At 35.2% G+C, this 27,305-nt stretch overlaps 2 protein-coding genes across 4 annotated transcripts in view; both read right to left on the minus strand.

The window, feature by feature from the left end:
* Positions 1–27,305, minus strand: part of Awh (LIM/homeobox protein arrowhead) — a 105,721-nt gene that overhangs the window by 41,743 nt on the left and 36,673 nt on the right. The gene's annotated exons all lie outside the window — the stretch shown is intronic.
* LOC141482127 (uncharacterized) lies at positions 23,991–27,100 on the minus strand. Its single transcript, XM_074174810.1, has 4 exons — positions 26,601–27,100; positions 26,320–26,541; positions 25,764–26,262; positions 23,991–24,151 (listed from the first exon to the last, which is right to left on the minus strand). Exons 1-4 carry the CDS (start codon positions 26,769–26,771, stop codon positions 23,991–23,993), a joined length of 1,053 nt encoding a protein of 350 aa, XP_074030911.1. The 5' UTR covers positions 26,772–27,100.

Genomic DNA, 27,305 nt, shown 5'->3' on the forward strand with positions numbered 1-27,305 from the left:
ATAATTATCTTCTCATCATACAAAATATTTTAATGGAAAATTTATAATAATACCCCCAGTCCGACGCCTATTAATATTATCTTAAACGTAATATCAGAAAAAACATCGAGCGGTTTTTTTGGCGGTATTAATTTCTCATTCTTTGTCGGTGTTTTCGCGTTCTTTGTCGGTGTTTTCGCGTTCTTTGTCGTATATCCCTATTTTAATGGCTCGTTAGCGGCGTCCTCAAGGAATATAGAGGATAGACATATCTCAATGATTTTGTGGGTGAATTACAGTGCTATTTGCTTGAGACGACTATGTTGCTTTCTTTGATGTAGTGACATGTTTGCATTCTTGAAATTCTTTTACTCTCACACAATACTGATCGAACTATAACAAATATTTTGGTATAATCTAGTAGAATGAGAATTTAATCCACTTTCAAACTTCAATGCTTGTATGTATTCATGAATAAATTCAATATTTGACCGCAGCACAATATCCCATTATCCTCATCATTTCAAGAAATGTGTGTTTTGACCTGGACTTCGGCTCACATTTCTATCCCGCGCCTGTTATTGTACTTGTAACATAATAAAGTCGATAAGTCACCGCACCTGAAAGACAGGTGTTGTATATTGGATTTCTAACACTTCTATTATATAAATATCTTTAAACGCTGATAAATGACTCCACGGACTTGGTAAAATATCCGATATGCAGTCTTGGCTATCTTTCTCCTTTCATGACAGCGATTTATTTACATAATTAATTAAACCTTTATGATGTGGCAGTTCTCCAAGTGAACGTCCAATTGCTCTCGCAAGTTGTAATTTATGATACATTTTTGGTTGAAAAAGTTTGTATTTCTTTACCAAAACCTGATGAAAAGTCATGGCCCATGTTGAGTAGTGTATGAGCTACATTTTTCAGAATACAGTGTGGCATTTTGGAAAATTACGATCCTTATACGTTTCTGTTCCAAAATGGAACAGAAACACGTGTCCGCGGTTTCCCCCATTTTGGAGTGTTGTGTCCACGAATTGTTTAATTTTTTATTTGTATCATGCACACTCGATAAAATCTCTATTTGTATCCTGAACCCGGATGTCACGCAGCTAGCTATAGCTGCCTATGTGGTCGTGTTAAATGTGGCCTGGGAATTCTAGGTCTTTTAACTGGAACCACAAATGTGCGGTTGGCTCCTGTTGTTGACTCCGTTCGTTTGTGTTGTTTCCTGCTGTCGGCAAAAAAGTGTTGCCATCTTTACACTTGGCTGCACCGCGCTGATGAGGCCAATAGCCATAAACACGTGTCCGCGGTTTGACCCCCTTTTTGGAGTGTTGTGTCCACGAATTGTTTAATTTTTTATTTGTATCATGCACACTCGATAAAATCTCTATTTGTATTTATATCCTGGACCCGGATGTCACGCAGGTAGGTATAGCTGCCTATGTGGTCGTGTTAGATGTAGCCTGGGAATTCTAGGTCTTCTAACTGGAACCACAAATGTGCGGTTGGCTCCTGTTGTTGACTCCGTTCGTTTGTGTTGTTTCCTGCTGTCGACAAACAAGTGTTGCCCATCTTTACACTTGGCTGCACCGCGCTGATGAGGCCAATATCCAGAAACACGTGTCCGCGGTTTGCCCCCCTTTTTGGAGTGTTGTGTCCACGAATTATTTAATTTTTGATTTGTATCATGCACACTCGATAAAATCTCTATTCCATTGTCGGAATATTTCCAATATTCCGACAATGAATATTGTCATCATCAGGGAGTTACAAGATGATGAATAGGATTATATTTTTTGAATGGTAATATGATAAATTAGTTAATACATACAATGTCAAGTGAGATTGATTTGGCATTTGGCGAAATGTTGATAAAATGTAAAATAGTTCATTGTCAAGTGTTTAAAATACATTAAATAAAATTGTGATTAAAAAGTAATAAAATGAAATAATGGTGTGTGAAAAATGTATATATAGTTAATCACAGTTTAAAAAGATATTGGAAATTATTTTATGTATGAACCATGTGAAACTCAAACAGGTTAGAAACAAAACGGAAGTGTCATTTGAATTACATGAGAGAAGAGATCACTTCGCTGGGCAAATTTAGTCAAACTACAGTTGTAGATGTCTTGAAGGAGTGATTTTTAGAGTTAAAATATCTAAGTATTTTTCATACTTTAATGAAAGAGGAAAGATTGTATTGATTGAGTTACATCAAATAAGTTATCTTCACTCACCATCATTTCATTTTATTACTTTCTAGTCACACTTTTAATTAATGTATTTTAAACACTTGACAATGAACTATTTTACATTTTATCAACATTTCGCCTAGTCAACCTCACTTGACATTGTAAGGATTAACTTATTTATCATATTACCATTCAAAGAATATAATCCTATTCATCATCTAATTATTATTATTATTAAAATCTAACCAGCAATCATGTTATATCTTTTATTATGTGAAAGGTGGTATAAAAATGAATGATGATACTAATTTTGTGTATGTACATTATTAGTATCATTATTTAATCCTAGAAAAGTAACAATTGGGTCATGGTAGCTATAATATTTGTACACACACAAAATAATGAATAAAATAGTTCATTAATGAATAACCTTTCCTTAAATTATCATTTTAATATACATAAACTTTGGGTAATAACCTAAGCTTGTCTCAAGTTAAGTAATGTCAATATTAAATAGTTCAACTTAGATTAGTTTTACTTAACACTTCTGGCGGGTGTCCTGAGATGCACACGTTTGTTAATATAGAGCTTTAACGTATTTTGGATAAACAACGGAAAAAGTGACTTCATTTTTGAGGAAGAGAGATATTAAAATTGCATATGGAACAAGTAATACGTTGGGAAAGTTAGTTGAAAATAATAAAGACAAAACATCCGAAATCGAGAAATCAGGAGTATATAAATCAAAGAGTGGAACGTGTCCTAAGGTATATATTGGTCAAACTAGCAGAACATTTAGGAATCGAATCCAGTAACATCATACGAGCTATGTAAATAAGAAAGAAAATTCAACATATTCAAATCATCTAGAAGAAAATCACATCTTCAACGGAGAGTTAGAAATTTTGCACATAGAAAATAAAGGTTTGAAACTGAATCATTTGGAAGCAACGGAAATTAATAAACTCCAAAATTCCAACATTCTAATGAATGGCAAACTGGATTCGAATAGATTACCATTAATGAACTTGTTTTCTTAAAAACCGAGAAAGAATTATTATTGATGTAAATGTGAGGTAATATGCTTCAGGTAATCATAATTGACCAGGTACCTTAAGTAGAGGTTTAGGTAAGAAACAACTTGAAGTATTTAAAGCACTTGATAAAGCTACTGTGTTAGCCAAACATGTTGCGATATATTTTTCAAATAAAGTTTGTGGAGACCAAATAAGTACTATGGATCTTCATCAATTAACGGCCGAATCAATAAAAAAAAAGTTAATATTATTCACCAATTGGTTAGTATTATTTGTTCTAAGTGGCGTTTGAAATGAGTATAGGTTAGGTTTGAATACATTTTATGTGCATTTCTGAGATTTCACAGTTGGAGCCGTTATAAACGGCACCACAGGTTTAATTGGAAAATTAGTTTTATGAAATTTAATAGAGGAAAAGATAGCATCCACATTGTGAAAACCAATTTTCTCGAGTTTTACTAAAGGGATTCGAATTCAAAATAACCTTCTTTCTGTACAACTGAATAGATCGGGCTCATTCACCTAAGTAAACGAATAACATGCCCAGCGATTCTACTTTTCAAGTATTCCACAACAAAAGTCAAAAGCCTCTCGACAACTATAATAACTCCGAGAAAAGGTTTTTCATTGTTACTCACAGAAAAAGCCACAAAGGGAATAAAGATCACAAGAGGCACAAATACCGTTTCACTTATTAGGTACAAAAGTGTAAAAGACGGAATGACCTTCGGTTTTGCTTAAAGCGATAGTTTATTTCAAATTTCGAGTGCCTTTTGTGTCTGGGTGCTCGTGCCTTCTCAATTTCGAAACGATTCACCTGGGACGCAGAAATTCGTGTGGGCCTGTTTTCATGCAACGTAATGATTTCGCATATTTGCTTTGCCTATTCACTACCCGAGAAGAATGGAAGCGGTACTTATTGGTTTTTCTGTTGTTCATTCATCGGAGGGGGCTTGAGAAGCTTTTTCTGCGAAGAGATGAGTTGACTTTATCTTGGTGTTGGTTTCACACTATTTTTTCCTTTTGATCACTTGATTAGATACTACTACAAAACAGACAATAAAAACTATTGCCAATTACATGACTCGTACATATTGCTCAACTTTAATGCCTAAAAATGAGCAAGTTTTTAATTTCCAATGCGTATTTTGGATATTGTGAATTTCAGTTCAAAAAGTTCAATAAAAAAAACAATTGGACAAGTTTCATTTTCAAAAATGTATATATTTTTTAATTGAAAGGGGTATTTTTAGGGGAATAATTTGAAAAGAGTTGGATTTCTCCTTCTCCATCTCTATACAAAAAATGTGGAAATCTTCCAAAGAAGAAATGAAGCAATCAATTTCGAAATAAACTATTCACAAAAATGTGTAGATCATGCAAAGAAGTAACTTTCAGACACGAACTGAAAGAAAACAATTAATTTCATTCAAACATTGAATTATACAAAAATAGCTGTTTATGATATGAGTGTTGAAAGTAAGGTTTTATTTTGTGAGTGAAAAAGTTTGGGAAACAAGCGTAGCGAGTTGAGCAATTCCACGAACAAAATTAAACCTATCTTTAACACAAATATCATACATTTTTTTTTGTACAACTGTCCTGTTTTCATAATAAAATAGATACATTTATTGTTTCTATAAAAACACATTTTGACAGTCAGTTACCTATTTTTATATTATCGCATTTGCTATGAAGTGGCCGTGTCAGGTTACGCCGAATCACCTGGTTACCAACAAACAGTATTGTTTACAGCTCACGTGTTTTATTCAAAGTGACATTAAAAGTTCTTGCTGGTGTTTGATGTCTTGCATAATGAAGAACAATAGTGAGGAATTGTGTGTTCCAGACGATATTGAAGAGGCTGAAAAAATCATCAATTGAATTATTACAAAAAAATCGGCTCAGCAGTACGACATCACATGTTCCAATTTTCTTAGCTGGTGTAGACTTAAAAACGCTGGAGGAAATTTCAGCATAACCGTCTTCATATCCTAAAGAGAAATAAAAAATATGGAACTCGTCAACTTTGTGGAGCAAGTTTTCAATCATAAAGTCGAGTGCGCTCTTCAAAAATGGTGTTAATACAAGCAAATATTTCAAAGTTACAGCATTGAAGCCGAAAAATTAAAGTTATAGGCCCAAAAAATCAAAGACTCTTACGTTTGAACAAGTCCTGAGGTTTATAAACGAGGCTACGCCATTCATTAAGAGAAGACATTGAATTAATGGATAGATCATTGATTGTTCAAATTCCAGATACAAAAACGAAAATAGGTCGTTCTTTTTGCATTGTTTTTGTTTTTCACTTACAAAATAAAACCTTAATTTCAACACTCATATCATAAATAGCTGTTTTTCCTATTCAGTTCGTATTGATATTATACATTCCTAATGCTCTCTTCTAGAGATTGGTTTCCTGTGAAATTGTAATTATCAAAAAAGTATCACGTTCTGCTGTACTTGAGAAACATTTGAATTGATCGAGCTTTGGGAAAAATAAACTTTTCATCTTTCTACTTCATTTTCATACAACAAAGTTTCAATGGAAGGAAGAAAGCAAATAGTTTCAAAATAAACCCTCAAATAAGTGTAGACCATATGAAGAAGTTACTTTCAGATATATTCAAAAGCCATCCTGAAACAACTACTTTCATATGAACATAGTATTGAAATAATAGTCGAAAATTTAAACATGGCTACGTATAATATTGGTTGTCTGGTGAATGAATCATCCTCAAGGTTTTACTTATACCCATTTAGTGAGAGTGAATTTTATGAACTAATAATAAGAAAGTTAAAAATGAGAAAGTCGCCAGGGAACGATGACGTGCTCAAACATGCGCTGGACATATTAACAACCTTTTTGTTTTCCTTATCAATTTAAGTTTTTGTTCGGGTGTATTCCCTGAAAGATTTAAAACAGACAAAGTCGTACCTGTCTGTCTGTTTAAAATCTGTTTTCTGTTAACCAGCTGTCGTACCCCTACGAGGTCTCACATTTTAATGTGGGATTCCTAACACATATTCAAAAAAATTATGAACAGTTGATGAATAGCTACAGACCCGTAACAGTAACATCGGTTTTCTTGAAATTTTTTGAGCATTGTTTTCTGAATAGATTTTTAAGATATCCTGACACATTTCACATTACTTCGAATACGCAGCATGGGTTTCGATGTGGAAAATCCACTAATACCGCGATTCAATTCATAGATGACAATTTAGCTGGCGAATGCTCTGTTGGGCTAGATTTTGGGGAAATTCGGAATAAGTGGATTGTTTCATTCATGTCTGGCAGAAGCCAGTATGTAATCATCACCAATGTAATTGAAGGTAACAAAAGAAGAATCAACTCTCACTACTTTTACTCGGAGTACCACAGGGTTCAGTTTTGGGACCTGTACTATATCGAGTATATAGATAAAGTTGACGAATCTGTTTCTGATGGAAAGTGCGTGAAATTTACTGATGACGTTGGCATGATTATAACTGGCTCCGATGAAACAAATATACAACGGAAATGCTAGCAAACAATGAGCTCTTTGAACTGGTGGTTTTTCAGTAACTCGCTTGTTTTTAAGTCAGATGAAACAGTATTCATTCAATTTTGTAATTATCAAAATATTATTGGCCCATTATACCTATGTATATTGATGTGGATAATCAGCCGCTTCCATTGTCGAAAAGTACCAAGTTTTTGTATATTGAGATTGACAAAAACCTGAGTTTCAAAGCACATTGCGATGGATTTATAACAAAATTGCATTCTTCAGCATTTAAGCTACGAAATCTTAGCTATATTCTCAGTTTAGATCAGTGATTTCCGAAGGGGTTCAGATGTACCCTCATGGGTCCACGAGAGACTCGACGAGGGTCTACGTTGACGTGACCAAAAAATAGAGGTTCACAATTCGTAAGCAGGGGTCCACGAAAATTTATCTGGTTTCGATAGCGAAGAAGTAACATGTTGGCCTAACTTCACCTATCAATGTAGGCAGATAATATTTTAAGAAGCTCAGCGACTGTTACATATAAAAACTTGTAAATTCCAAATTCAATACAACGTGTCTAGACTTGCAAAGCGCCGCCGCCGTCCGCGACCCTTGTTCAGACGTGCGAAGGAAACGAAATACAACATGTGTGCTCTTGCAATCTTGCATCAACTTGTTTGATTCTTCACCAATATAAACATCAAATACGAATGCCAAGGATAAACGTTACCGATACCTGATGAAAATCCACAACAAACGTATTCAAAAAACACTTTGTTGTGATACTTCACTAAACCGTTTTACAAAAACGCCCGAAGAAGCCATTGTATGGCGAAACACGTGTTACCTTGAATACGTATGTTATTATTGTTTCATTTCAATTGCATCACTTCTGAGTAATAGTGTAATAAATAAATATTTGAATAAATAACAAAAGAAAATATACTTTTTCTTTTCATTTTTACCACCCCGAATGGGTAATTTTCTAAATAAAATAAGTGAGAATTGATTGTTTCTTGTGCTGTGAGTAGATGTCGAAAAAGTAAAGCCGAATGGAATCACTTTTTTCATTGACCTACTTCACTTTTACACATCCACTCATAGCATAATTAATTATTCAGTTAACCAATCAATTCTCACTTTTTATTCGAAAACTGTTAATTTGGGGTTGGAATGCAACCGCAACGCATATTTTCATAGTTAGATTTAATCTTCACATTTTGGAATATGGAGAAGGAAATCCACAACGAATCACCATTCTTAGACGTGAAGAGGACCGACACTAAGTGGGAAACATCTATATACCGAAAACCCACTCACACGGGACAGTATCTGAACCACGAATCCAACCACCATCAATCGACAAAAAGAGGAATCATTAAGACTCTATTAGACCTTGCTTTCGGGCTCTGTAATACGAAGGAAGGTCTTGAAAAGAAACTAGACATCATCAAAAATGATCTTCAACGGAATGGCTACTCGAAAGCGATAATAGAAAAGACTTTGGCTAAAAGACAGCAGGAGCCTCGCAAGGAAGAGATGCCATCACAACCAGTGCTTGCACTGCCCTACATCAGAGGATTATCGGAGAGGATAAGAAGAATTGGTTCCAAGTACAACAATAGAACCTGCTTCAGATACGGTAACACTATCCGTAGCAGCCTCACGAAAACCAGGCCACCAAACGCGAACTGCGATTTCAAGAATCGCATTTATCGGATACCCCGTGAGTGCGAAAAACTAAGAGGCCATTGAATGTTCGCATTGCCGAGCACAAAAAATACACACAGCGAGGGGAAACCAGCAAATCAGGAATAGCAGACCATGTTTGGACCCATCAACACAACATCGAGTGGTCCCAGGCTGAGATCATACACAGAGAGTAACATTGGTTTTAGAGAAAATTCAAGGAAGCCGCATAAATGCTGTCCAACAACGTCTTCAGCCAAGCTAGTCAAACGGTCATCTTCCACTAAACCAGTGAAGCGGGAAAAGGAAAGCAGAGATAAATTAAGGTACTCAAATCACCTATAAATAGTCATCTCTCGGAGGAATCAGTCCAGTCATCACCCGAAGATGATTGTAGATACTAACAATCGAAACGCCGTGAACTAACGTGTCTTGGAATTTCTTAACTTTTCAATTTTCATTTTTATTTTTATTTCTTTATTTTTTGTTCAATCGTTCTATTTTTACTTGTATTTTATTTCACTATTATTTCATTTCATGTTATTTTTGCTTAATATAATTGTTATTTTCGGCTATTAATTTGTAATTCTTATTGTTTAGTTGATTCAGGGATTTCAAATCATCTTATATATTAGACAATGGAAGTCTGAACTAGTGAAATTCAAAAATATTTGTATTTGGAATGCGTTTTACAGTATTAATAATTATTCAACGTAAATGTACGTGTAATGTGTGCATGCGTTTGCGTGTGTGTGTCTAGTTTGAGTGTAGTGGTCTATAATTTATCTTTGCCTTTGTAATTTAGCTTTTACTGACTAATCCCAATAAAATTCTCAAACAGAAAAATAAAGGATTTGATTTTATTTGATTCATATTGATGGATGAATTTCGACAATACGGCTTTATTTTCAACCGTTACATTTTGTTTAAAAATATAATTTAAAACGATCCATCATGTATTTCCCTAGCGCTCTATCTTCTGAGTTAGACAACCGAGAAATCTGAAATGACAGAACACCCGGAAATAAGTTTTTAAATCGTATTTATTATGCCAGTCAACATTTTTCATGATATATTGCTAATAATGTGAATTTTAACAATACAGAAATCAAAACATCTCTCATAGATGGTGGAATCAACAGCATATTTTCCTCGAAAGTCCTCATAAACAGTTCTAATACTGATTTTTTTGTTTCTCATGTTATTTGTAATCAGAACTCAATGTTTATGTGAAAGTGGTTGTTTCAAGAAGATTTTTTCTTCCAGTTCATATCTGAAAGTTACTGCTTTGCATGAAATACACATCTTTGTATGAAGTTTATTTTTAAATTGATTGCTTCCTTTCTTTTTTCAGAAGATTCCCAACTTTTTTCGAATGAAAATTCAGAATTAGAAAACCGAACCTTTTCTTTCCTATCATACAAATCTTATGTTGTCACAACTACGAGTCTCATACTCATTCATGATATTATTCTATTTGATTTGATTTCACCAAGAGCTGTACATATCAGAAATACGCGACTAACTGTGGCTGCTCATCGTTTTGAGGTTCAACTCATTACACCTGGAACTTCCCTGTTTAAGAACCCTTTCATCTGGAGAATAAACTTCCTGAGTACATTTCTCCAAATGGATTTAATCTCCAGCGATTCAAATCCAATGTGAATAGCTACTTTCTCACAGGCACCGCTCTGAGAACGCCTTAAGGATTTTTCTGTAGTGCTTGTGTTTGTCCTTAAAAAAATAATTTTTGTTACTCCAAATCTAAGTAATTTTGCATCCTGGCAAAAAAAGAGATTCCAGTACGGAAGAAGTTGAGAATGATAGTCATTAGAAAACATTGGGTTGTGCCATTGACAGTGTGGGGGAATTTAATGTTGAATCTTCGAAAGAGCGGAGTTGGTATATAAAATTCAATTCAAGGTTTCAGTATACTTGGATGAACTTGATTTAATTGAATTCATTGATATGTTTTCTAACTGACATCTTTTATTTTCTTTTCGGTGTCAGTTATGAACGAAATTTTATAATACCTTTCACAGTTAGAAGCTTCATTGAATTATTGGTAAAACAGAATAAAAATTCTGAAATTGAATAAATGGCCACTTGGAAAAAAATCTTTGACAAAAGTATGAAGACTTCCTTATACCTCAACCTTGATGGTATAATAAAAACTACATTCAAAGTAATCGCTTTACATGCCAAATTTGAAATATTAAATTGAAATTGCTTTCTAGTTTTGTTTCTATTGAACGACCATCTTGACAAACTTCCATGATATCTTTCACATTAAATTTCATTTCAAACACGTCTCGCAACACGTCTCCACTGTACTGATACATCAAACTACAATATATTCTTTTATAACAGTAGGTAATGACAGTACTTATCAGATAAATGATTAAATCTGGTAAAACAGGTACCTAGATTTTGAAAAAACAATTATGTAGGAGTAAAATACAATATTAATTCTAGGAAACAGGTGAAATATTGGTATCCAATGTCAGATCTTCATTAGATGTAAATATGTTGATTATTGACATTTTATTAAAACAAGCTCGAAAATGGTGAATAAATAACTTTCTGTTGGCCGTAAAATTTTTTTTTGAACATTTGGGTTTATCGATATCCAGAGATCCCAGCAGATTTAATTTTTGTTCTTTATTTTCTGTATGTAATGAGTCGTAGTCGATGTTGAAATCGTGGTTATTTTATAAAAAGTGGTAAATATAGGAGTAATTAGTTTTCTTTAGCTCAAAACTTCTTTCATGTTTGTCCCTTTATGACTTGTTGTTTTTTATATGTTTACCCAATGGATTACCAGACCATATCAGTCTTATATGCTATGTTAACTTCTGCTCGAATCTTTGAAAATCAATAAACGCAAATATCAAAATTTACTGTTAAACGATCAACAACATCATTATTGATGTTGTTCTCATAAAATGTTATTAACAAACATATTTGCATATTACCTTCTTACTGTTCATTTGGGTATATAACATTCCACAAGATTGTGGAAGGCTATATACAAAAAAAAATAGTCAGACATATTGAGTTCTCCACAAAAAGATGTATTTCAAAGAATATACTTACATAGTAACTGTTTCTCTATAAATAGTATTGTACCAGATTGTGCTTTCTAAATCCACGTGTTTTACCAGATTTATCTAATAACAAGTTCTGTCATCATCTACTGTTATATAAAAGATATTGTAGAATAGTTTGTTGTACCGATAACTAGTGAAGCTAGGGAAGTCTCAGTATGGTATGTCCATACTTTCCAGCAATACTCTCAAGGGCATACACTTTTTCAAATGTTTTTGTCTGTAAAACTTCAAGTAATTGGTTTTGGTATAGTAATCTTCAAAATCAAAATGGTTAGATATCCAACTTTGTATTTTATCTTTCCTCGAATTTTCATTCGGTACTTTGATGAGCTGTCGCGAATGATGGGAAGCTTTATCAAGAAATATTACACTATTCGCATCCAAATTTGGGATCAATGTGTTTTCAAACCGTTCCTCGAAAATATTAGCTTCCATGTTCTTATGATAGTCAACATTGCAGTCCTCAAGTTTTTCTCCACATAATTTCAAAGAATTCGGAACCCATCTTTTACTTCTTCCGCAATGCACAATGATTAGTCGCGATCCTTTGTTTGCAGGCATGTTAGGCGTACACATCTCGAACCAACGGTCCACTCTTTCGTAACTGTGTCGTGAGTGTCATACCAAGTTTCGTCCAAATAGAAAATTTTCCGTTGTTCTTGTCTACATTTAGTTATTTGTTCAAAGTATTTGTTACGCAATTCTACTATTCTGCTTTCCATAACTTCTTGACGTTTGTTTATTATTTTGAATGTAAATTCTAGTTTCTTTATCCAATTCTGAAGAGTTTTGTCACAGCAGCTCACGTTATGGCGGGAAGTATTCAATTTCTGTGTTTCAATATTCAAATGCATCCGAATCTTATTCACTGGTATCTCTTTTTTTCATTGTTCACCATCGCTATTGGAATCACTACACTGGAAAAAGTTTGCGTTTTTATCACACTCGTTATTAGTACTAGTACTTGTCTAAGGACACCACATTTTGAACAGATAATAAACATTTAAAGAAATTATAACTACACCAATATCGAATTTCAACACTAAAGTCGCGATCAGTTCCTGAACTGAACATGACGGCGATAACCATCCCTGCATTCACCGATTTCTATTCGTCACCATAACATGACTTCTTATTTAATTTTATGACTCTTCAGCCAATCATAAAACTCGGTTAGTACAATTTATCCAAAACGAAGAGCCAAGTTTACAGTCCACGTGGACTAGTTTGCTGCCTGTTCATTTCTATGTTTTGATTTTTTTGGCCTTTGAGACTGCCGCCAAATTTAAGAGTGCACAATATCGTTTACTTCGACTAAATATACTGGTTATTGTTTCGTAGTTAAGTGACCCATATGTAAATGAAGGAGTGCTTGTGGGAAAAATAATTTCAATCCGTGATCAAAATTGGCTGCAAGGCCATTACTTTTTTATAATAACTTGAAATTGAGCAAAGACAGTTTCACGCAGATGCGAGCCATCAATCCACTTCAAAAATCGAAAGGTAGACGTCCACGTATACACAAACAGCATTGAAGGAAGACAAAATTTATGTGCATATGTAACGTTCCGCCCCAGGGCTCGGCCCCAGCAGTTAGCACACAAAGGAACCCCCTCTAGCCAATCTCAGCCGGGGCCAGCTGACTGTTCACACTTTCCTCCACAGTTTACAAATGTACAACACGAACAGCGCAGCCACTATATCAATGCGGGACCAACCCGAGTTATTGTTCTATGCTTTGCTTTCGAAATCCGATTTGTGATTCATGACTGTACGTTATGGAAATGAAGCCGCCGAGTCAGAGTCGAGTGATCGGATGTGACACTGATCTAGGATTGTTAATGATGGAAAAATTGAAATCGATGCAAAGTGAAACTCGAGGAGGGTTGGGGCTCATTGTTTTACAGTCGATAAGCATACATCGATTGATGTGTGGCATCAAACGTTGAACTAAGAACTTTCGTCTGTCACTTCAGACTGAGAAATGTTATTTTATTCATTTCCGTCCAAGTGAATCAACTTACCCTTTACTCATTTTCGGCCGGTAGGTCGAATATTACGGTAGTTAATATCGTAATGTGTTGCTTAGCAATAATTTTCGTTGTTTGAAGCAATGACGTTTCAGTTTCGACTTTTGACCAGTTTTAATGATAAACGAGAACGATATTGTTTCCTACTTATTCACTAAACTCAAACACCTGTTCATGCAGCTGCAGTTTTGTAAGAATGTGTCATCTTTCCCTCCAACTGATTTTCAGAAGTCCACTAGATACTCGTTAGGACAACAAGAGGATTGTTCCAAATTCTTGGGGTTCTTGTTGAATACTCTTCGTGAGCAAAAAATAGCAGAATCAATACTCCTGACCGCTCTAGATTTAATGATTCCGTACAGTCTATCTCGTCTTGTGTTTGTAAATCTTTTGCTGGAAAAATCCTCACTTGTTTACTTTGTAGTGAATGTTCAAGAGGTAGCAAAAACGAATATGAATTTCTGCAACTTCAACTAGCGTTTCCTAATATGACTAATAATAACCAGTCCGTGCAAAGCTTATTGTTGAATCATCTAAAAATGGAACTTTTAAGATGTGAAGATTGACTGCATTGCCAAACATGCGCCAAACTAACTAACTGTTATAAGAAAACAAGTATAGCTGACGCAACAGGCAATCTAATAATAACACTGATGATCTTCAAACAAGATTCAACCTCTGACGGGAGCAAGAAACTCTTTGGAAGGTTCGAAATAGATGAACATTTCAATCTAGCTGACCACTATTACAATCTTCATGCAGTCTATGTTCACTGTGGTTCTGGCGTTGAATCTGGTCATTATTACGCCTTGGTCAAAGACGAAACGGACTGGGTTAAGTTTGACGATAGTTGTGTCACTAAGTGTTTTAGCGATTTTGTTTCATGAGAGAGGACACTGACAGATCAAGATTTTCAGATGATGTGGTGCTGCAGGTTTTTCTGGGTTTTACTGCAGCTGAGAAAACGAATGCGCCACTGGAATCAATGAAGTCGCCCCAAGCGCCAATTAATTTTTGTTGTTGTTTTATAATTTGATGATTTGTATCTTGGAAGTGTTAGTTGTCACTCAATTATGATGATTAAAAACTTCCACTAAAACCTATACAAAACGTACAGGCTGAGTGCACAATTTTTTGTCATATTGACGAAAACTAAGATTGTAATTATGAGCATATCAATGATTGAAATAATTTGTTAAAAAAACTGAAAAGACAAGCTTCAATAGCAACACAAACTCAAAATAAAAAATAGTTCAAAACTAATTAAGATTGTGTTCAACATCGATGATAAGTCCTATGGCTTGATGTAACTAATGACTTTTAATAAGTCTGAAATCGGAATAAATCTATTCACAAAAAATCAATTTTGATGTTTAAAAACGTGTGGGATGATTTAGATTATATTTTTATTACAGCTCCAATCTGACAAGCAGCTCCTAGCCAAGTATTTATAACTGAGGATATTTAGCAACTCATGCTTTTTACAACAAAATTAATTTTTTTGTAAATAGATTTATTCTGATTTCAGACTAAAGTCTACTAGCCGAACAATTTGCGTCCCACTTTGGGAAAGGCACCACCCACTATTAACAAACTAGCATCCACAATGCCGGAAATTACTTTTCGGCAACGTCTAGTTCGTCGAATTTTGAAACAGCTCAATGTCAACAAGGCGTCTTGGCCCTGATAAATGCCCGTCATCGTGCTTAAAAAGTGCGCAAATGAACTCTCACCGGTATTTTGCCAATTTTTCAACCTGTCTTACAAGGGAGGGGTTTTCCTTCTTGTTGGAAGACTGCTAACCGTTCAGCCTTTTCTCAAAAAGAGCAAGAAAAACCTTCCAAACAACTATAGACCAGTCGCTTTGCTATCAGTGATATCAAAAATCATGTAGAAAGCCGGAAACCACCATATCCATAAATATTTGGAAGGATTCAATATCTTGAGCGATCATCATTATGGCTTTCGGAAACAAAGATCACCCATATTTTGAATGAGCTTATCGAGAAACATGGCGAGTCAAAAGCTTGACATTTCTAAGGTGTTCGACCGTCTGTGGCATGAGAGTTTGCTGACCAAACTTTGATGCTATGGCTTGTCTAATAATTTTTGTGTAAGGCTCTCCAGCTTCCTGAAAGAACGTTTCCCAGGGATCCATATTATCTTCAACCCTCGTTTCATTCTATATTAACGACTTATTGGAAAAAAAACAAGAATCCAATCTATTGCTTAGCTGACGGCAGTACATTTGTCTCATAACTTCATTTGGATTCCAAAAAATCGGCCGCAGATGCATATCTTCACCGATAGCAGAAGGTTGCATATCTTAATGAGTATCTAGAGGTGATTTCGAATTAGGGTGATCGTAACCAGATTCATCGGTTTTCTCTTAAAATATATTTGTCTCCGAACCGGGTATAAGTTTAAGTTATTAGAGGTTAAAATGGACACCAATATGTCTTGGCACAATCATGTCGGTGAAACTGCAAATGCTGATTCTCAGAATCTGTTCGGAACCAGAAAACGGTACACACCTCAGCAACTTTTGATGAGCCAGAAAAGAGCCATTCACCTGATTGGAGACTCGAACATCACTTGCAACCTTGATAGTCTGGAACATCGAAAAAAGGTTGGAGATTTGTCTCTCTTCCATAAATAATTTCACGGGAGGCGTTCAAGTGACTTGGCACATTTGATTCCACCAAGAGCGGTACATATCCGAAATACGCGACGGACTGTGGCTGTTCGTCGTTTTATGGTTCAACTCAGTACACCTCGAACTTTACTGCTCAAAAATTCTAACATTTGGACAACTGCGTGTATGTGGAATGAACTTCCTGAGAACGTTTTTTCAAATGAATTTAATCTCCAGCGATTCAAATCCAACGTGAATCGCTACTTCCGTACAGACACCGCTCTTAGAGCGCCTTAAGGATTTTCCTGTAGTGCTTGAATTCTCTTCTTGAAAAAAAGTTTACAAAACTATAACACGTGTTTTATTATATAATAGCTTTCCGCAATAAAGTGTTATTAGAATCTGTTTAAGAGCTGCCGCTGCGAGAACTGTTCTTTTGGTGTCGAATCTGGCTACAGTAACAAAAGTTTCATAATAGTCGAACACAGGATCATTAAATGAGCCTTTTTCCTGAGAATAGTACAGCGAACGTGTCACGAGAGGCAGCACTAGTAGTAGGGACAAACATAAACTATTCACATGTAAAACAGTGTTATTTACGTAATATCAATTTATTATTTAAAAATATAAATCTGATATAAAAAATTATTTTGTGCTTGTACAATGCCAACAAAGCATTGCTGTTTTGCGAATTGTACGTCGGATAATCGATATCCTGAAGAAAACACGTTTTTTATACCATTTATAAAACCTCATAATAATGAGGTTAGATGTAAGAAATGGATACATGCTTCGAGAAGAGTGGATTTAACAGTGCAAAAAATAAATAAATATTCATATGTATGCTCTAAACGTGAAATTAATAGTAAATTTTTCATAGTTAAGTACCATTGATTAGAATGAAATATAACCTCAATCAATCAATCAATCAAATATACTTTATTGTCTGAAGAACTACATCTTGTAGACAAAGTCATCAATAATATGTAAGATACAAAAATCTACATAAAAAAAAAACATACACAATTTAAACAAAATACAATAAACATAAGCTAAAAATGTGAAATACACTGAGGTATTCAGCTGAAAATAACAGGACATAGAAATAAAAGTTAAGATTCAAGTGAATCGTCAAGATACTCCTGAACTGAATAATAGGCCCTATCAACAAGTAGCATTTTAACTGCTTTTTTGAATTTGTTAAGCATTATACTTTCTTTAATTCGGGCTGGTAAGTGGTTAATCAGTTTGATCCCGTTGAATATAATTGAATCCCTAACAAGGGAGCTCGCAGGAATAGGCAGATCTATGTTACTATTGTGGCTACGAGTATTATATGAGGAAGGAGGAGATGCACAAGAATAATTTTTTTTATCAAGCAAATTGATTCCAAGATAAACAGGGCAGCTACTGTTAAAATACCGTGAGCTATGAAAAAAGGCTTGCATGGATCCCTGGGAGCTGCTTTGCATATATATCGGACAGCCCTTTTTTGGAGCACAAAAATCATTTGAAATAAATCTCTAGAACAAACTCCCCAGAAGGCAATTCCATATTTAATGTGGGGATCTATTAGAGCGAAATAAGCTGTTCTTGAATGGGAGTAGCCTAGTTCTCTAGAAATCACTCTTAGTGCATAGCAACCTGAGGTAACCTTCTTGCTTGAGTTCATTGTGAGATTTTTAAATTTCAGTTTATCATCAATGTTCAACCCTAGAAATTTATGAGTATGTACCCTGTCTATCGTTTATTAAATTATATTCATTTATTGTATTCAATTACATTTATTTCATTACCTTCTATATCTGATTCATATTTCACTCAGAAATAAGTCTGAAATTCATAATAATTTTAAATTTCTTTTATTATAGTTTGAATCTACCGCTACTCTTTTACTAGAGTCTGTATACTAACCTGTCTATTAATTCACTTTTAAATTACGGCATGCAAGCCAACGTTTTAATGTTACAACATTGTCATCCTTTACAAATTTTAGTTTTGCTCCAGGAACATTTTCTTCTGTTAAAAACAAACATTCTTTTTTAATTGTATTTTACCATATGTTTATTGCAAACAACTTCAATGAAAATAAATATATGAATTTATCGAAAATAAATTCAACTTACTTGGCAATGACAACTCTATCAACAACACTTTTTTTTAAAAAACAAAACCGAAAACATGGTGATGTATAATTAACTCTTGTTCATTCCTTAACTAAAATGACATCTAATTCCATGTCAAATAGGTGTCAGTCTTTATTTCATTGCTATGGCAATAATCAACTGCACGCCTTTCAAGAGTTTTATATTTACGTGTTGTGGTTTCGTAAACTGTTCAGTGAAAATCTCACATTGGAGTGTAACTTGAATAAATGATGAATTTCCATCAAGTATTGGCCAATTTCATGGCATACAGAAATCTAAAGAAATGAACTTTAAACGTTCAAGCCAGTCTCGAATATACTGACTGATGCCTATCAGAAAACAACTACTCCCCTGGCTAATACCACGAAGAGTGCTCGCGTTCAGCCTATTCCCAAAAGGGCAAGAAAAATTTTCCAGACAACTATAGACCAGTCGCTCTGCTATCAGTGGCTCCAACATTTCGAGCGATTATCAATATGGCTTTCAGAAACGAAGATCAACAGGCGACCTTCTATCGTATGTCACCCATATTTGTGTGTGTGGCATGAGAGGTTGCTGGTCAAACTTCAATGCAATGGCTTGTATGGCTCTTCAGTTTCCTGAAAGAAAGTTCCATGCAAGTGACCATCGATGGATATCTCTCAAATAATTTCACCATCAATGCTGATGTTCCCCATATTGTCCCCAACCCTCTTTTTATTGTATATCAACGACTTATTGGAAAAAAACAAGAATCCAACATATTGCTTTGCTGACGACAGCACACTTGCCTCGTCATTTCATTTGGATTCCAGGACAACGGCTACGGGATGCACATCTTCACCGGCAGCTGGAGATTACAAATCTTAATGAGGATCTGAAAGTGATTTCGAAATGGGGTGAAATTAACCAGGTTCAATTCAATGCCACAAAAACCCAGGCATCGGTTTTCTCCAAGAAGATAAATGTCTCCGAACCGGATATAATAATGTCAGATCAGACAATTCCGCTTTCTGCTTCGATAAGTTTGTTGTGGGTCAAAATGGACCCCAATATGTCTTGGCACAATCATTTCGCTGGAATTGCAAAGGCTGCTTCTCAAAAGCTTGGGACACTGTTCCGAACCAGAAAACTTTACACATCTCAGCAACGTTTGATGCTTTATAATCTTCAGCGATTCAAATCCAATGTGAATCGCTACTTATGCACAGGCACTGCTCTAAGAGCGCCTCAAGGATTTTTCTGTAGTTCTTCTGTTTTGTTATTTAAAAAAATCATGAGTGCTGCCAGGTGTTTTCAGGTTGTAAGCGTTACTGGTCAAAAGCATTGCAACGAAACATTTTAATAAAAAAAACCGTAAAGCAGTGAAAGAGTTTTTCTGAATAGATCATAAAAATCCATGAAACTATAATTAACGGGAGTTGAAAGAATTTCGTGGCACGCATATTTTTCTATTCCTTCCAAGCCCCTTCACCGCGTTTCGTCGGCTCCAACCCACGCTGAGAGGCATTCAAAAAAAGATCTCCATAAATAAAATTACTCGCACCTCAAGAAAGTATATCATGTTTATGGTAGTTCTCTATGATAATCTGTATATTTACAACAGATTCGAATACAATCGCAGTCGATAAAATACGTTTAGTGTCAGTCGTCCGCGTCACAGTGGCCGCCGTCCAGACCAATAATTCAAGTGACCACGAGCTCTCCGTGCCGTGTCCACCATTGTATTTTGCAGCGTTTGTTCGCCCTATTTATGCGAACTGCGTACACCCACTATGTGACGTTCTGGCAGAAATTAAAGAACCTCAACAGCACGTGAGCTGCGAACAACCACCATTAAATCACAACTGTCCGCGTACAAGGTGTTAGGAATAAATATAATGTTCGGGTTGATGAAGCTATGACGCTGATGGGTCGTTGTTGATGAAAAACAGTACTCGAAAGGATGTTTGATGTGAGGATATTTTTTAATCATGCTTCGTTCAAAAATGTACCGCCATCAAAGTAACGCTATACAAATCAATAGAATAAACTCATAGTGCTTTGAAAACTGACAAGCTGGCCCTCTACGGGCAACTCTGAAAGTTTTGTGTTCAGGGGACTTGTGTAGCCTAAGGGTAGACGAAAAGTCTCACTTTTCAATAGCGCCTATGCTAGTATACATTATTTCATTTATTATTTCATTATTCAATACGAACGTCTCTCAAAAACTTCCATCAATGTTCTTCCAACTTTGCAATTATCAATTTCACATTGCTTCTCTCGCTTTCATTCGTGTCAATTCGTGTATCTCTCCACTTTTATCTTCTGAGTGAGTATCCGCTGATCCTTACAGAATGTAGATGACCTTTTTTAAATAAACTTGTCGAATAAGACAGTGTATCCACTGAGCCCCACGTTGGGCGCCAAGGTATTAACTTCTCTGCTCCTCGGTAGAAATGAATGGAAAGTTGCTGAATCTCTCATATTGTCAATCATACAAAACAGTTTTTTTGCGGAGCATATCAGATTACTGTCGACATGAATTCCACATCATTTTGGGAATGATCTCCGATTCAGTTCCTGCTACAGTCAACAACAATTTGCTACATAGAGACCTTACCCCGATGAGAAATGACTGGATCGCCTAGATGAGGAAACCCTGAGAGCAAATAGCTGTTGATTCACAGATAGTATTTCAGTCGGATAATTGTGCAATCGATGTATGGAGAGATTGGCGGAAAATATCCTCACCCATAAATCGATAAATATATTATCGTGGTTCTTACCGAGCAACGGCTGAGTTGCTAGTGAACTGGAAAATCGATTCTCGATAATGGAAGGACTCAGCATATTGACTCTGATCTGGATGTAGGCCTAGAAGGTGATGAAGCTGCTGATTTTCGTGTGAGAGAAAAACTGCTGCAAGTAGTTTCATCGAACCAGAACCTGCCATTGGCATCGCAAAACGCCAAATGAAACACTGAGTAGCTATATTGCACAAAAGCTCCTGGCAAAATATTCCAGAATTGTTACTCTCCAAGGTATTCATACATTCTCCGAAGTATATGTCACCAAATGATTGTTAGAGGACTACAATTGTTACTGATGACTTATGTTGTCCAACAACTGTTGTCTCAATCATCATACGAAGAGCTTGGACTGTGAGAAAACTGTGTATGCCGTCACTATTCGCAAATTGATGAAACAAAATAGCATATAGTATGTGCCTGTGACACCGTAGATCGAATCAGGTTTTCAGTGTCTGGAAATGTTCACAGAAAATCTCTGGACAGTAACGCTTGAAATCTCAAATTATGATAAGGATATATCAAGTAATCCACTAAAATTTTTCACACAATTTGATAGCAAATATTAAATTGTCTAGCTATTTTAATTGTACTTGTTTCAGGAAGTAACGCTTGAACTCTTCAAAAAATGGTGAAGATATCATTAAGGAATACACTTAAATCCTCCGCACCATTTGACAGTAAATATTAAACTGCTTAGCTATCTTGATCGTACTTGTTCCAGGAAGTAACGCCTGAACTCCTAAAATATAGTAACGCTTTAACAAGAAATCCATTAAAATCCTCCACACAATATGATGACTCGTACTTGTTTCAGGATATCAATCAATCAATCAATTTTATTGGTAATAATACACATCGTGTTTTTACAAGTCAAGAATACAATTCAAGAATACAATTAACAAGAATACATACAATTATAAAATTACAGTTTAAAAAATAAAATGAGTAAAATAATTTTTTTTCCTCCATTGAGTTGAATACAATTTAAACAATCATATTAGGTCATCGAAGTTATTATCCAAGAATTCCTGAAATGAATAAAAGGCTTTCTTCACCAAATAATCTTTGATTTTTTTGAAAAATAATCTATCCTCGAAGAGTCTTATGGGCACTGGCAAGCAATTAAAGAAATGTATACCATAGGAGTCAGTTCTTTTTCTGGTTCTATGTAGTCTGTGATATTCAGGAACGAAGTCCTGGTTACGTCGTGTTTCATAATTATGGAGTTGGCTGTGTGTTAAATATTTTTGTTTATTATTATAGACATATTTAATGCAGTTCAGTATATATGCACAAGGAAATGTTAGTGTTTTAAGCTCAGCAAAACAATGTCTGCAGCACTGGCGATATTTGAGATTCATAATAATACGGATGCATCTCCTCTCCATTTTTTCCGAATGGGAAGAGTGACCCCAACTCAGCACAGCATATTATGTCATGTTTGAATAAAAGTAATCATAATAAGCTGACATCATAGTTTCTCTAGATAAAGTTTTAACAAGTGATCTTATCATATATGTAATTTTTGAGAGCTTAGACGATATTAGACCTTTATCATATACTATAGCAACGCTTCCTCAATTTGAGCGGTTGTTACATTTTCCTTCAGATGTTCCTTTATGAACAGTACCAGTTTTCACAAGACGATGATGTAGATTGAAAAAGTTCGATTTGTATATATCCGGTGATAAATGCGTCCAGTTTGCTATCCATTACCGCCGGCTAGAGCATACACCCGATACTAGCTATCTTGATCGCACTTGTTTTAGGAAGTAACGCTTGAACTCTTGAAATATGAGGAGTATTAACAATAAATTCCGTAAAATCATCCACACAATATGATGGCTCGTACTTGTTTCAGGATAAACTATAGCACGGCTTCCTCAATTTGAGCGGTTATTACACTTTCCCTCAGATGTTCCTTTTCGAACAGTACCAGTTTCCACAAGACGAAGATGTGGATTGAAAAAGGTTCGATTTGTATATCTCCGGTGATGAATGTATCTATCTTGCTATCCAATACCGCCGGCTAGACCAAGATATGATCTTTCTTGATCGTACTTGTTTCAGGAAGTAAAGTTTGAACCCTTAAAGTATGGTAAAGATATATCAACTAATCTACTAAAATTTTCCACACAATTTGATAGCACATATTAAACTATCTAGCGATCTTGATCTTACGTACTTGTTTCAAGAAGTAAAGCTTGAAGTCTTAAAATATGGTGAGGATATAACAAGCAATCCACTAAAATCCTCCACTCAATTTGATGGCACACATTAAACTGTCTAGCGATCTTGATCGAACTTGTTTCAGGAAGTAACGCTTGAACTCTTGAAATACCGGTAGAAGATATCGAATGTAATTGCCCAACTCATGTCACTGTTGAATTGGAAATTTTATTTTCCATCTGAAAACGTGCAGCTCCATTAATCAGTACTGCTTACTGAGTAAAATCTTATTCAATACAATGCCATTTTTCTATAATTTCTCGGGTAGTACAAGGTTTTCATTTCTTTACCCAGAAACGACATATCGTAGAAAAAAATTATGGTGACTTTTTTTATCGCGAATTGAACAAGGAGTTCAAGAATTAGTATTATTTGAGAAAAATCCTATTAAGTATCATTGTCTTCTTCAAAAATATCGACGTCAGTTGCCGTACCCACGTCACTGTTTAAGTTGGAAATACTTTTTTAAGTTATAAATATTACCTTTCGTCAACTGTCACTAAAATATCCAGAATGGTTTTTGGAAATATGTTCCTCGTGCTCCGTACTCCTCACTAACATCTCCCAAATTTTCCGGTAAGTAATCAAGATGACTGTTCAAGAAGTGGACGTTCAGGCTCATCAAACATCCTAGTTTCTTAAAATTCGTAGCATGTTAGCTACATGTTAGCTACAATGGTACGATATTCTGGTTCTTTTGCATTTCCTAAGAATTTTGTAACAACTTTCTCATGTATAGTCATTGTGGTTTCAAAGTTTACGTCGAACATCATTTTTCGAATGTCGGGTCCTACAAAGACGTCTTCTTTAAGTTCAACCTCTGAAAGGTTTGGAAATTTCTGACAGAGATACCTGAAACAAGATCCGCATCTTTAGGCAATGCCTTTACAAACTGTTTCATGAGGCCTAACTTTATATGTAGGGGTGTTAAGAGCATTTTTCTAGGATCTACAAGGTTTATGCGGAGAATGTTCTTCTCGCCGGGTTTTGAAGACTCCCTCACATGCCAATTCTTTCTGCACCAATGGTGATCCTTGCTCTACTGTCCCATTCACACAAAAACATAGAAAATTGGCAAAACCGTCTTGCTGACTAAGAAGCATGCATGTTACTTTCAAATCACCACATATCATCCAACCATGAGCCGAATAGCCAATTTTATTCAACACTATTTCTTAGTTTTCATAGGTCTCTTTCATATGTACAGAATGACCAACAGGTATGGATGCATAACTGTTACTGTTATGTAATAAAACAGCTTTTAAACTAGTTTTGGAAGAATCAATAAACAGCCTCCAGTCTTCTTTTTTGTATTCAACACCAAACTCTTTGATCAGACCTGGAATGTCTGAGCAGTACACTAAATCACCTTCTTGTTAAGAAAATTTCGAAAACTGCTGCTCTCTCTTCTTATACACATATATGCTAGTTCCAACTGCCAACAAGTTTTTTTGTTTTAGTCTAGAACCAAGCAATTCAGCTTTTTCTTTTATTAACCCAAGATCCCTGACTAAGTCGTTAGGCTCAATCTGAGTAAACAGTTTAGGCTCTATATTTGCTGTAGCACATTGGAACTCTTCAGCATCTTGCTCATCTATATCTGATAGTACATCAGAAAACATTTCAGTTTGAACAGAATTCAAATCATCTGGAGGTTCTGGGACCCGCAAATCTACATCGTGCCCTACTGGTCGGATGGCGAAAATTAGGTTAGAGTAGCTTATTACCTTCTTGTTTTTCGAGTTATGGCCAGTAATATCAATACTACAAAAGTAGCAATCATCAGTGTGGTTTCTAGGTTCCCTCCATACCATAGGAACAGCGTACTAAGCTTTTTTCTCCTGTTTTGACCATTTTCTAAGATCTTCAACACAAACATAATATACCTTATGCGGGGCCCAAGATTTATCTTGATTACCAAGTTTAATTCCAAAATATGAGAAATACACCTTTTTCACAAAGTCTGTAATGTTACTTTGATGTTTTTTAATAACAAACTCACCACAAATATAACAAAAACTGTCAGCAGAATTATTACAACCGCGATTAGAGCACGTGTACTGGAAACCAGAAAATAAGGTTAGGTTGACAGTAAACAAAACATCAGCTGTGAACAGAACAATATAATTCCCTTTTTTCTAGACAGTAAATGTGTTTATTTCTGACCGGGATATTATAAGCTTATATCGTCATAGTTACGCTATCAATAAAGAGGGTCATAACTCTCTTGGGACATTATAGATTTTATAATTCCCTCTACCTTTCACAAGTAAAAATAAATAGAAATGAAAACTGAACCATATTTTATTTATTCACGTCATTACAAATAATAAATGTACAATTTTGAAATGTTCCCTGAAAATTACTTCCGCCACTGGAAACAATTTCTTCTTTTGTATGGCTGGAGCTTCTGTTCACTACAGTCGAGGTACCTGCCTCTTCTGATGACAATTCTGATCTCAATTCGATGCTATCCTCCAAATACCCCTCCGCCACCGTGGAACTTTTCCAACCTCCGTGTCTTTTTAAGTTAGTCATAGTTGCTCCTGCATTGGCTAGAGCAGTAGCAGAAGTGCGACGAAGGCAATGTCCCGTATAGGAAGATGAGTTTGGCAATCCTAAATACATTGCGATTTTGCTGGGGATTTTCCCAAACATGTTTTTTCCAATTGGCTGAGATGTACATTTATTTTGTCGGAAGCTCAAAAAAAATCGTTCAATACCTTTAGGACGCAAAGACATATAAAGTCTTAATAAAGGCAAAGCGGAGAACTCTTTTTCATCCACAACTGTAAATTTCTTCGATACACCAGTTTTACTTTCCGGTACGTTCACTACCATAACGGAATCCCGGTCCTCTATATCCGATATCTTCATATTCAAAAGTTCCTGACTTCTGCATCCTCCAAAATAACCCATAATCAAAACAACCTATAACAAAAAAAAGGAAATAAATACACACAAAAAGGAAAATAAGAAAAAAATTACCTTATGCAATAAATGAATATCATTAGGAGCGTCCTTTAGGAATCTGATAACATCTTTAGGAGATAAAACAGCAGACTTTTTCGGCTTATAACTCTTACTCTTCCGTTTCAAAAAAGCCTGTAGTTCATTGAACTTGGTGATATCTCGTTTCTCATGTATAGTCACCATCGATTTTAGCATTGACCATTTAGTCCATAAAGAATTCGGACTATACGTTTCTGACTGAAACGAATAAACACAATTACTACCAAATCTACCGAAAAACATAGAAAACTCCTTACCAGTTCTTGAAAATATGCCAGAAATACAGTTTCAGTGACATCTTTTGGCATAACATTTTTCCGTGTCAGCCAGTCCAGATATATCTTGTATTCTTTTTGGTATACGGCTTCACTTTTCGATGGAATTAATGATTCTCTTGCTTGTTCAGCTTTTTTCAAAATATCCTCCATTATATTTGGGGTAGAAAACACGTTTTCACCGCAAACACAGCTTGATAACAAAGTTCTGTTTATAAACAAGTAACATAGCAACAACCTAGCAACAAGAAAACTCTACTATAATCAACGGTACCTGATTCAAATATACCGGGAAGGTAATGAATTGGTACATTTTTCCGTTTCAAAAATGAACAAAATTTTATTGAAATCGGTCAGAAATAAAATTATCTATGTACCACGGGAATTAATGAGCCTTAATAACCTCAGGCAATTGCTATCCCTCGGGCCAGAGGCCCTCGGGACGCAAACTTTGCCATCGGTAATTAATGCCCTCCTAATTCCCTTGATACATAAATAACTATTCAGCAGTGCTGCCAACTCTTCTACATCCAACACAAATTATTTTACAATTTTATTTGTAGTATATAAAAGCTGTTAAATTCTGTTAATATATTGATATGCAAATGTGAAAAAATGGTAGGTGATACGGCTTAATAAGTGTCATATTTGGATTTAGCACCCAAAAAAAACAGAATAATGAGGTGT

Source organism: Leptinotarsa decemlineata, unplaced genomic scaffold (assembly GCF_025532065.1).
Source record: "Leptinotarsa decemlineata unplaced genomic scaffold, Ldec_3_MD MMD2_P_RNA_scaffold_12, whole genome shotgun sequence".
NCBI classification, from domain to species: Eukaryota; Metazoa; Arthropoda; class Insecta; order Coleoptera; family Chrysomelidae; genus Leptinotarsa; species Leptinotarsa decemlineata.

Coding starts and splice junctions, on each gene's coding strand:
- LOC141482127 (XM_074174810.1), bottom strand. CDS start 26,771: ATGGAGGATATTTTGAAAAAAGCTGAACAAGCAAGAGAATCATTAATT. Junction 26,542..26,600: donor TGGCATATTTTCAAGAACTG/GTAAGGAGTTTT, acceptor TATTCGTTTCAG/TCAGAAACGTATAGTCCGAA. Junction 26,263..26,319: donor ATATTCATTTATTGCATAAG/GTAATTTTTTTC, acceptor TTTTTGTTATAG/GTTGTTTTGATTATGGGTTA.